Source organism: Meles meles, chromosome 4 (genome assembly GCF_922984935.1).
Source record: "Meles meles chromosome 4, mMelMel3.1 paternal haplotype, whole genome shotgun sequence".
Lineage (NCBI taxonomy): Eukaryota > Metazoa > Chordata > Mammalia > Carnivora > Mustelidae > Meles > Meles meles.
In genome coordinates, this window is record NC_060069.1 from 52,470,753 (window position 1) to 52,483,020 (window position 12,268).

General features: G+C 44.6%; 1 protein-coding gene across 3 annotated transcripts in view; it reads left to right on the forward strand.

Moving 5' to 3' along the window:
- Nucleotides 1-12,268, forward strand: part of MASP1 (MBL associated serine protease 1) — a 65,115-nt gene that overhangs the window by 18,517 nt on the left and 34,330 nt on the right. For all 3 annotated transcript variants that reach the window (XM_046002408.1, XM_046002407.1, XM_046002405.1), the window contains 2 exons: nucleotides 9,816-9,993; nucleotides 11,588-11,719. In XM_046002408.1, the coding sequence (XP_045858364.1) occupies nucleotides 9,816-9,993; nucleotides 11,588-11,719 (310 nt within the window). The remainder of the gene's footprint in view (nucleotides 1-9,815; nucleotides 9,994-11,587; nucleotides 11,720-12,268) is intronic.

The following is a 12,268-nucleotide window of genomic DNA, read 5'->3' on the forward strand; positions in this document are numbered from 1 at the left end:
CCTCCCTGTCAGCCCTCTTTTTCTCCCCTTGCTCCTGCTGCCTGGAGACCATCCCCTTTTCTGTCCAGACCCCTCCCTGCCAAAGGGTAGTCCTTCCCGGGAGCAGTGGGAGTCTTGGACTCCAAGAACCTGCCGGCCCCATGGCTCAGGCCCCACACTGTTAATGGTGTCCAGTATTTGCATGGACACAATACCTTCTTAGGACCTCATCCCAGCTCTGTTAGGAGCTTTTTACTCTGATTAACACATAAATAAGAACACTGTGCTGGGCCTATCATAAGCCTGGGCCCTGAGCTGGTTCTGCCATTAACTGTGCCTTGTGACTTCGAGCCAATCACTTCATTTCACTGAGTCTCACTTTGCCCATCTAGGACAGAAAAGATATAAACTTGTTAGCCTTTCATACCTTTCCATCTCTGAACTTCTATGGTTCTCTGATTCCAGTTACTGGGCCAGAGCTAGAAGTCGGACCATCAGGATTTTGTCTCCTGTCTGCCACTCCTAGGCTGTGTTTCCTTGGGGACGCATGTCACCTCTCTGGGCCCAGAATCACAATGTCTGCCTGAAATGCATTCATTGCAAGACTGCCATCAGAAGCAAATGTAATAAAGAAGGTGAACATACCTGTCTGCTGGAAAGTTCCACACAGAGGAGGAGGATGACTAGTACTAGGATTACTGTTATTATTAGTAGCCTTACAGCCAAATGACTTGACCCAAATCGAAGCATCAACCTCCAGCCCCTCTCACATGAGGTCATCTTCAGTCTTAGACCCACCATCTGTGCTATTTTTACTTCTATGGCTTTCAAGAGCTTCTGGAATACAGTACACAACATGCACGTGCACACACACATCTCCTTTTCCCCCTAGTCCCAGGCTCTCATTTCGAATCCCATAACTTTAATTTGCTCCTTCTCATAATCTTTAACTGAAATTTGGGCAAGCCAGTAACCTAGCAAGATTGGGCTGTGGAGCCCGGGGCCAGTCCCTGGAGATGACAAACTTAGCAGGAGGGTGACCCCCAGAGCACATAGCCCTCCCTTGTGAGTCGTAAGTCCTGGGCCCAGGGCTGTGACTGAATCACTGGCCTAAATTCCCACATCTAGAGCAATCTTTTGAAATACAGGGAAGTGAGGAGATTCCTGGACTTATATTCTCTTGGGGGATAGAAGCTTTTAGAGATCCCTCCCATTCCTCTGTGAAATCAGTATCAAGTGTCCCCCCACCTCCCAGGATTGCCAGGAGGTCCCTCAGAGGGCCAAAGGAACCCAAGACAAATGCCATCTCCCAAATGCAGTGGCCAGACCGTGAGGGCTCTCAAGTTCCCTCTCCACCATCAGCCTGGGCTCTCAGGTCCTCATAGGACAGGAAGTCTGTGCTGATGACTTCAGTGAGATTAGGAATGAAGGATTAGAACCCAGAAACCAGAGGGGATCCGGGGACAGTTCCAGTCTCTCATTCTTCTTCACACTGGGGAATTATCCACGCCCACCTAGCAGGGGGTCAGCTTGATGACTAGATCTCAGCGGTCCTTCTCTTCTCACTGAGGTACTGAGTGCTGTCTAGATCCCAGGGGCCCTTCTAAGTTTCACAAGTATTAGCTCATGTCGTGGTCACAACAGTCCTGTGATATTAACACTATTGCTGTCCCTATGTCACAGATGAGAAAACCTACATCCAGAGTGTATCTGTGTCCTAGGGCTGCCGTCACATAGTACCACAAATGAGGCGCCTTATAACAGGAATGTATTCGGTCACAATGTTGGAGGCTGAAGTCTCATTTCAAAGTGTCAACAGGGCTGTGTCCTGAAGGCTCGGAAAGCTCTAGGGAAAAACCCTTTCTTGCCCCTTCTAGCTTTCTGGTGGTTGTTTACAATCTTCAGCACTCCCCAGTGTGTGCATGCATGTCTTCAATCTCTGCCTCTCCCTACACTTGGCTTTGCATGTGTCCCTGTGAACAAATGTCCCTCTCATAAGGACACCAGTTACTGGATTAGGGTCCCCCTAATGGTCCAGCCAGCATGATGTCATTTTACCTTGATTACATCTGCAAGGACCTATTTCCAGATAAGATGGAGTCAAATCTTAGGGTTAAGACTGGATTATATCCTTCAGAGAAGGGGACACAATTCAACCTACAACACAGAGAGTTTCAGTGATTTTCCCAGCATCTAACAATTGGTGAAGACTCATGCGTGACTCATAATATGATCAAGTCTCTCATGATCCAGTCTCAGTAAGGGGTTTTCAGTAAACAGAAAACTTTAAAAATTCAAAGCAATTCATAATTCAACTCAATCTCTTGAGAAACCAAAACAGAGCAGAGATGTTCTTACCGCAAAGTCTTAAATGCCCAATCCCTCCCACCTCCATCTCTCTCTCTTTCTCCTTCCTCTTCTTTCCTACAAACTCTTCATGAACACCACACTAAGGGACTCCTCTGTCTCTCTTCATCCATTCATTTTCACCCCACCCACTGACCCCCTCCTTGGACTTCATGATCACCAAGACCTTTCCTGACAGGAGGCCCTCTTTTCCATGCATTGCTGTATGTGAATGTTAGTTATTCTGAATTTCTTGATTGTTTTATCAGAATTTCATTTTTCACCGTCTAATTTTGTGGAAATAAAGCGGAGATCGTCATGTCTTTTTCAGCTCTGTTGGGACCCAGGGGCTAGAAGAAAAGGTTAGGTAGTGACAGAGTGAAGAGGAGTCCCCGTACCAGAGACTCAGGTGGATATGAGAGACAGAGGGACCACAAACCGATGCTGAACTTCCAAGCTGGTTTAGTTGTCCCTCCTGTGTGCCCCCTGTTTGTTGACCTAAACTAATCATTGACAGAAGCTAGAGGGAAGGAGTTGTGGGTCCAGGTGTCTTTTAAAAATACTTTTAAAATATAAAAACAGAGAAAAAAGAAAGATCTGTAGTTCAACTAGCCATTGTTAACCGTTTGCTCTAATTTCTTCTCCTTTTTATTTCCAATGCATACCTTCTACATATTGTGATTTCACCATGTATATGGCTTTTTTTCCTTTTTCGCTTGATATAACTTACTAATAAAGCTTCCAGATCTTTGTAAATTCTCCATTAATGTGATAAATAATGGCTGCCTAATATTTACTTAATCGGGGTGAATTTAACTGTTCCCCCTCCCCAGAACTGAATATTTACATTGTTTCTGGATTTCTATCATTATACATGACTGCTATATATATCTTTGTTCACAAAAATTTTTTCCACACTTGGAATATCTTCCCCTAAGTTATTTTCCTAGATAGGGGGCCAAGAGAGAATTTTCCAAGTCAAGGATAATTCAAACGGCCTGATCCATCTTAGAAGTTAGTAAGGGTCTCATCTTTGCAATCAATCATGAAAAGGTAGCATGGTTTTTTGATAAGGGTGTGGTAGAAAAGAAGTTAGACTAAGTAACTCTCGAGGCCTGAAGAACCCACGAGATTGAAATTCTCCAAGTATCCATTCAGAATCTCAGTCTTTCCCTTTGTCGCAAATTGTTTCCTCACCCCATAGCATATCGATTGCTGTGTGACAAAGCACTCTAGAACTCGGTAGCTGAAACAACACCCATTTTATTTGCTCAGGTCCTCTGGTCAGAAGTTTGGGTTAGGCTTAGCAGGATGGTCCTTTGGCTGGATTTGCCAGAGGCCATTCCAGTAGAGGCTTGACTGAAGCTGGAAGGTCCAAGATGGGCCTCACTCACCTATCCGGCAGCTGGTGGTAGCTGTCAGCTGGTTGGTCTAGAGACCTCAATTGGGATGATTCATCTCTGCCCTATGTGACCTTCGCTTCTCCAGTAGGCCTGGCAGGGCTTCCTCACATGGAGGCTCCAGGGCACTATTCCACATGGAAAAGGGCTACAAGGCCCCCTGATGCCTGAAAGGCTACAGGGTCCCTTGGAAGCAGCACCCCATCTCCACATACCACATGGCTTTTGTCAAAGCAAGTCACAAGGCTGGCACACTTAAGACCTACTTCTTCCTGAGGTACCTTGTCATACACAGCTAGAAACACGTACTGGCACTTCCAACATTGCCTAGAGATCTCCTAAGCAGAGCCACAGCTTAGTGTGTTCAATTTTCCTACCTTCTATGTTGCCACGGGCAAGTTGTGTCAAACATTTCACCACTACATGACTCAGGTCGCCTCTGCAAGCTTCCTGTAGCAGTTTGTCCCTGCTTTTTCCAGCCTCTACTTGCTGCCAATCCAAAACCCAAGCCACGGGTCCTAATTATTTGTTACTATAGTTCCGGACTTCTGATTCCAGTAACTGTACCAGCCAGAGTTCCGTGAGGAAAAGCAGAGCATCTGCGAGCAATGTGAGGTAATGGCTATTTTGGGGATCAGAAATCACGTGACTAGAGGAGGCACTGTGGCAGTGAAGGGTGGGGCTGGGTCGTTGGAGGACCATAGTCACTAATCAGCTCCTGAAGCCCTGGCATGGGGGGAGATGTTGGCATCTGCTGGGGAATGTGAGATTTCAAGACCATCTAAGGAGCCAAAGTGGGCCTGTGAAGGGGGGCCAGCGGGGAGGGTTCTGTGAGCAGTTGTTGGCTTTGAGCAGCTCCTACCTCAGTGGGTCCACGTACAAGCATCTGGTGATAGGTCTAGGTCACTGCTGGTCATCAGAGCAGCAGTTTCCAGAAGTGATGGATGCAGAGTGGAGGAGAGTGAGGACAAGCTGGAACCTATCGGGCACATTTACATCTGTTCATCTCTGTGTATGATCACAAAACAACCTTCAGACAGTAAGGACTATTGTGTCCTAACTCATACAAGTGTCTCCTTTAGCCAACTGTACTCCAGAATTACACAGGAAAGGAGATTCTGCAGAATGTAGTTTCCAGATTAACTAAATTGACAGCAGGACAATCCAGGACACTCCATGACTATCCGACTACATTAATTCTGAGAAGTTCTTCAAAGGCCCAGAGAAGATGTCAGAGAAGCTCCAGGATATAGCTTGGGGACACTGACAAGCAAAACCTTGAGGTTTCTGTAGTACAGCCCTTGTTTGTTTGCCTCAATCCTTGAAGGAGAAGGAGGTTATTGGTTAGGGAATTAGGATGCTGCAGTTATTGGCTTGAAGTCACCACTTGGTAGATAATAACCTAGCCTGATTCATTTAAATCATGTGGCTTTCAAGGCTTCCCCTTATAAAATGAGAACAGGGGCACCTGGGTGGCTCAGTTGGTTAAGCGTCTGCTTCCAGCTCAGGTCATGATCCCAGGGTCCTGGGATGGAGCCCCACATTGGGCTCCCTGCTCAGTGGGGAGACTGCTTCTCCCTCTACCGCTCCTCCCATTTGTACTCTCTCTAGCTCGCTCGCTCTCTCTGTCAAATCAATAAAATCTTTCAAAAAATAAAATACAAAGGTAAAATAAAATGAGAACCATCATTCCTGAGCTACCTTCTCCATGCATTGCTCCAAGGGCTGGAAGATAGCTGTCAGTGTATCTGTTCAACTCTGATGAAATGATCTTACAGACATGTGGAGAGCAGCCGCTGCTGTCCTCCCACAGAAATTGGGCCAACGTGTCTGCTGCCCTGCCTTAGTTTTTCCAAGGTTTGTGCGGTTTATACAGGTGAAAATTCATAGAAAACAGACTCTGGCTTCTCCTCCTTAGATCTCTCTTCCCAGCTCCCTGTCCTCAACAGAACCCCTTTCTTATGGCAGGTGGTAGTGGGAAGGACAGTTGAGACCCTGACTACCTCTGGGATTTCACGATTCCCTCAGCATGAGAGCTACTGCCTGCCCTCCACCTACTATTTCCATCTCCTTGAGTCCTATTCATCTTTCAGGCCTCAGCTCAAAGAACATTCTCTTCTTCCTAAATGTTTTATGATTTCCTTCAGCTCAATGTCATTTTTTTCCTTCTTTGACCCCCTGGGGCTTCCTATCTTTCACGGCAATAACTATGACCTGACAATTCCCTAACACATACCCACTTGAGCATTTATTTTATTCTCCTACTAAATTTCACTTTCCTCAAGGCAGGGGACTTGCTCTTTTAAGCTCATGCAACAAATAAATAGTTTTTGGCATCCTCCACACTATAGTCCAGACAGAATTTGGTATATAAATACTTTTTGAATTGAGTTGAAAGAATACAAATTGAGGACATGCATCCATGTGTTGGCACCCTAAATGACAATAGCCTGAAAGGATATGGTTGCCATAATAAGAAATAGAAAAATGAAGAGTCTGTGATCCCCAGCCAGATGGTTCTTTATTATGAATTTCATGTCTTCATTTGATAAGGACTTCCCTCCTTCATGTTAATATGATGACCCTAGAAATGGGACAGTCCAAACAGAAGCCAGGGTTCAATCTTCTGCCTGTAATCGAGGTAAATGATTTCTGTAGAATTTTATAATTCATAGTAGGGGCTACATATGTTAACCAAGGTCAGTGACACACATCCCCGCCCCCCCGCCCCCGTCTGGGTTATGGTAGGAGCTGTCACTGAGCCACATCCTCTCTGGGAGACAGTCCATGCATCCAAGATAAAGTTTGAAGAGGCCCTTGAGCCAGAAAAGTTGTTTTGGCAAAGTGCCTGTGTCTGTTGTCATGTACTCTCTGGGTTGGTGGGTTCCTTTCTTCAGGGTCAGAAGAGTTCCAAAAGCAAAACTGATATCAGGAAATGTTTGTGGTTATCTCTCTACTCCTGAGCAAGTCACTGGCCCTCTTTGGACCTCAGTTTCCTCTGCAGGGGGGTTGAAATAACTTTTAAAGGTCCCTCTTTCCCAGCTCTGATATTCCAAGACTCTATTCTGAGCTGCAGCTGAATTCCTAAGCTTCCAGAGCCTTCTCTTCCCTGCTTCTAAAGGTAGAGATGGCTCAGATTTTCCCATAGGCCTCAGCCAGAACATGCTTACTTGTTCTCTGCAATAGTGTGGCTCTGCATGTGATGACTGTTTATCTGCCATCATGAAAATGTCCTTTATCCTGCAAGTTACAAGAGAGTTTTTTATCACAGATCTTCATTAGGTCTCCCCTGATCCATGTTATCTCTGGTTGGTACTACAGAGAGTAGCTACATGGAAAGTGTCCACTCTAGAGAAACTTTGGGGATATCAAAATACAGAAAGGAAGCTGTCGAGTCTGGAAGTGTTAATGCTCAAGGCATCACTATTCATTAAGTAGCTGACTTGGTATTACATGGTTCTAGATCACGAAGAAGTTCAAGTTCATCGAGTTCTTCAAAAGAAAGCAATCAGTGTGTCGAAATTCCTGCTCACCATCTTCTAGTTGGCCTATTGAATGTATGGGCATGATGACTTGTTAGAATACCAGTACGTCAGATTGGAAGAGGACATATAGCTCAGCTAGTTCAAACCCCTGCTCTACCAGGTGGATAGCTGAGAACTAGAGAGCAGGCGGTCATGGAACATTTTATGGTAGCCAGGAACAGGCCCAGGACCTCCAACTGCCAGGTCCATCTACCTTATATTACTCCAAAGCAGAAGTCACCAAGACAGTGCTCTCCTCTTCGTGCCTATTTTAAGCCTTCACTCTAAACCTACTTAGTCTTCTTTTTATTAAGTTCTAATAAGAGCAGCTTAACTAGTTTCTATTTTACAACACATTTCAGTTAGCAAACTGATTTTTTTAAAAAGACACAAAAGAAAACACTACATAAGGGAGACATAAGAATTGCAAAGGCATTATGGTCTGGGGTTGTTCCATGCAGGGCAGGTAACATGATACAACACAATATCCCCAAGGTGGTTGACATTCATAATAATGTCCCTGGATCACCAAAAAGGGTTAGCATGTTTCACCTAAGAAAGCAGGGATTTGTATAAAGCACTTTGAAAGGGGGGCCTGGGTGGCTCAGTTCGTTAAGCATCTGCCTTCAACTCAGGTCATGATCCAGGGGTCCTGGGATCGAGCCCCACATCTGGCACTTGTGCAGTGGAGAGTCTGCTTCTCCCCCTCCCTCTGCTGCTTCCTCCCTCTCGTGTTCTCTCTTCTCTTGCTCACTCTCTCTCTGAAATAAATAATTTTTTGAAAAAATAAAACACTTTAAAAAGCATTACATCAAATAATAATAATAAATTAATTATAGTCAAGTAAAACTTCAGTTATCTCGAAAACTCAGATAACCAAAATAATAAGCCAGCCATGGTGGTCGAAGAAGTCACTGTGTGCAGATAGGTACAGTCTACAGTAATAAGGCTGGTGTGAGTTTGGCCAGTATCTGCAGAGAAGAGAAATAAACAGCAAAGCCATGATCTCATCTTCTGTTTACACTTCAGTTCCCAAAGTTAGTGATTAATTGTCCTTGTGCTTTGTTGCCAAGGCAAATTGTTTTTCTTTAAAACTCCCACTTATCTTAAATAAATAAATCATTAGTTTCAAAACAGAAGTGTCAAATGTCAAGATACTTCTGACATACTAAGCTAATGAACAAAACAATTAATGCATTAGAAGCTACTAGAGATAGGCAGAGCCTTTGAGAACTTTCCTTTAATGACTTTGAAAGGCAGCAGAATCATTCTAGCTAAGAGATTTTCTCATGCATCTTGGCTAAAATGTTAATCTAGAGGTTGCAAACACAAACACAACCTCTAAAGAACCCAGTTAGTATAAATGATGCAGTGGTAGGTAGACCAAGTATGCATAGTCAAATACATATACCAACCAGCTACCATATCGTGCTTCCCAAACCAAACTCACACAACATCAGCTTATGCAACCAGTTCAGGATCTGTACTTGGGTCCCTGAATTTACACAGGGCCTCCGGCTCTTCCAAAGTAGGGAATTCTTTCAGCAAATAGGTCATTTTTGCCTCTGAGTCTTAACACAAACACAACCATGTCAGAGAAGATTCCAGTCATTCCTGAATTATGAAGACCACCTATTAAATATAGTTCTATTTACACAATTTCCCTTTTCAGACATTTTCGTGTCTTTCCTTTACTCACAGAAGGAAGAGTCACCCAGCATTATTATGGTATTCAAGCTCGATCATTTTTTTTTTAAGATTTATTTATTTATCTGAGAGAGAGCATAAGCAGCTAAGTCATAATCTCATTTCAACCTATCCTGCAATGTACTTCTCCTCCTATAATCCCCACAGACTCCCTGGCTTCTCATTGTTCTCAGAACAGCCCTCAAATTTTAGTTCTTGACAACCAACGTTTGTTTGGTAACTGCTGTGCGCCAGGTCTCCCTCCACCTCCACCTCCATGCACTGAAAACACATCTGCAAAGAAAACAAAGTGTCCGCTCTCCTGCAGTTTCCATTCTGATGGGATATTTCATCTCCTTCCCAAGTGCTTGCGTTCCCGCTGAAGCCCTTGTAACACGGTATAGTAGCCCTGTGTGTGGTTCCGTCCGTCTGAACCCTGTCTCCCCATGCACAGCTCCCATGCTTTGCTCACTGGCAGGCACCCACTGAATGCTCAGTGAATGACCTGCAGTTCATCTCTCTTCTTTGGAAATGTGCTCAGTTTCTGTTGCATATGGAATCTATCCGTGAGGTTATCTGACTCTTTCTGAATTCTAATATTGAGTTATTTTCAACAAATAAGCCATTTTGCTGTCTATAGGAGTGACAGATGTTAAGCGACTTCTGATGGACTTACACAAGTGAATGAAGCAACGACGAAACGGGCACATAGACGGAGCCCATACCGTGTGGTTCCTCAAGTCCTAGAATCCCGCATCCCCTTTCTCTGGGTTTCTCAGCCTGCCTGGTGTGCTCATGGGCAGGCTCTCCCTCTTTTCTCCTGGAGACCGGCAGGGAAGTTAATTTGGGAAGGTACTTATCTCTCTCTTTGACCCCAAAGGTAGAAACGGAAGAACAGGTGCTGGCAACCTTCTGTGGCCGGGAGACTACAGACACAGAGCAGACCCCTGGCCAGGAAGTTGTGCTCTCCCCCGGCTCCTTCATGTCCATCACTTTCCGGTCAGATTTCTCCAATGAGGAGCGATTCACAGGCTTTGATGCCCACTACATGGCCGTGGGTAAGTTGGAGAAGTGGATGGCTCATCCCCAGGTCTCCTTTTTTCTCTAAAAACTAAAAGTACCGTATGCTCTCTTCTTCACAAGGAACACATACATACTCACCATGGAGATTCTGCCATTAACGTCTTGCTGCATTTGCTCTATCACATATCTACCCATCTATCCTCTATTTATCCATCAATCCATCCTTTTTGGTGCATTTCAAAGTAAATTGCAAACAACAGTACACTTTTTCCTAAATACTTTAGCGTGCAAATCATTTTGGTGAAGAGCAATATCTATCTACAATTTTCTTCCTTTGAATGTAAAATTTATATTCAGTGGTATGTAGAAGCCTAAGCATACTTGTTGATTTTTGAGAAATGTATTTGTATGTGACCCAAACCCCTGATAAGATATTGAACTTTACCATTGACCCAGAAAAATTCCCTTACATTCCTTCCCAATCACACTCTGCTCCCATCTCCCTTAGAGGCAACAACAGTTTCAATTTTTTTCCACCATAGATTAGTGTTGCCTCTTCTGAAACTTCATATAAATGAACATACACAAAATATATTCTGGAAGTGAGGATTCTTTGACTCAGGGTAAAGTTTCTGAGGTTCAGTCATGTTGCAACACTTTGATAATTCGTTCTTTTCCTGACAGAACAATTGTCCATTGTATGAATATTCTACAATCTGTTTATCCATTCTTCCACTGATGAACACCTACGCTCTATCCATTCTTTTGGCTCTCATTACAGAGGTTCTCATTAAAGAGGTTTCCTGTACTAGCCTTTTTCTGGACATATGTTTTCACTTGTATTGGGTAAATATCTAGGAGTAGTATTATTGGGTCATAGGGAAGGACTATACATTAATTTTACAAGAAATTGCCAGACCTTTCCCAAAGGGTTTTTGTACCATTTTATATTCCTTCACCAATGTATCAGAGTTTGATGTTGTCAGTTTTTCAATTTTTAAAATTTAAAATTCTGGCGGGCCATGTAGTGGTACCTCATTATGGTTTTGACTTCTATTTGACTTGACTAGTGACGTCAAGCTTCTTTTCATGTGCCTTTTGGCCATTCCTGTATCTGTTGGGGGATAATATACCATCAAATCCTTAAATCGGGTTGAGAACATACGTTTTAATGTTTACATTTCCACTGCTGAGGGAAGTAGGTCATAGAGAGAGAGGCGCAGTGTGGACTAGACGTGAAGAGTGAGCTCTGGAGCCAGCATCCCTGGCTGTGAATGCTGACTCCACCACTTACCCTCTCTGTGACTTGGAGTTGAGGCCCCAAGTCTCTGTTTCATCATCTGTGGAATGTGGATGGTAAGAGGGTAACAGTCCTGCTTGCTGTTACCACAAGCATTAGAAGGTACTGGCACCCCCAGGACTCAGCTGGCCTGGCCTTGAACCTGGCTCTCTGCCATCTTGGGTAAGTTGCCTTGTGCTGCTCTGAGTTCCAGTTTCCTCATTTGTAAACGGAAGGAATGGCTACTTCTGGGCTTTATGTGAAGATAACACAGGGAGTGGCCCATACAACGTGCTCTGTAGATGGTGGCTGTTGTCTTCATCCTCACACGTGGACTGATTGCCCTGCAGATGTGGACGAGTGCACTGAGCGGGAGGACGAGGAGCTGTCCTGTGACCACTATTGTCATAACTACATCGGCGGCTACTACTGCTCCTGCCGCTTTGGCTACCTCCTCCACACAGACAACAGGACCTGCCGAGGTGAGGCCCAGGGGTCACACTACATATTACCATTTTGTGCCATGTTTTCCAATAAGATTAGAGGAGGCTCCAAGGAGGGACAGATATGGAGTAGGAACAATTAGAAATGAAGCCAGAGAGCTCTGTCTCAGATACCACATGGACAAAGATGCTGAAATGCCCACCAGCTGGGAAGTCTGGGTTCATGTTCCCAAAGGACCACCTTTGAGAAACCCTAACCTCTAGGCCCTCTTTCTTCCTCAGCAGCAGGAATTTATGCTCTCTTACTGTAGGCAACAAGCCTGGCCAAGTTATGGGAAAACCTGGGTTTCCTGGTCCCCTTGCTCTGAGCCATGAGCTTGGCCTCACCCAGCAATTCCTTTTCCTCCTCACTCCCATGGCCTCCCAAGTTCCTCTGTGATCAAAAGAACCTCAGTCCAAAGGAAAGATGTGGGAAGAGAAAGGCAAAGAGAGACAGCAAGAAAATACCCATTCCTTCTCTCTTCATCTTCCTATCTAGTCAACAGGCCCACCCAGCAGTTGTGTCCAGGCAGGGCAGCAATGGAGAAA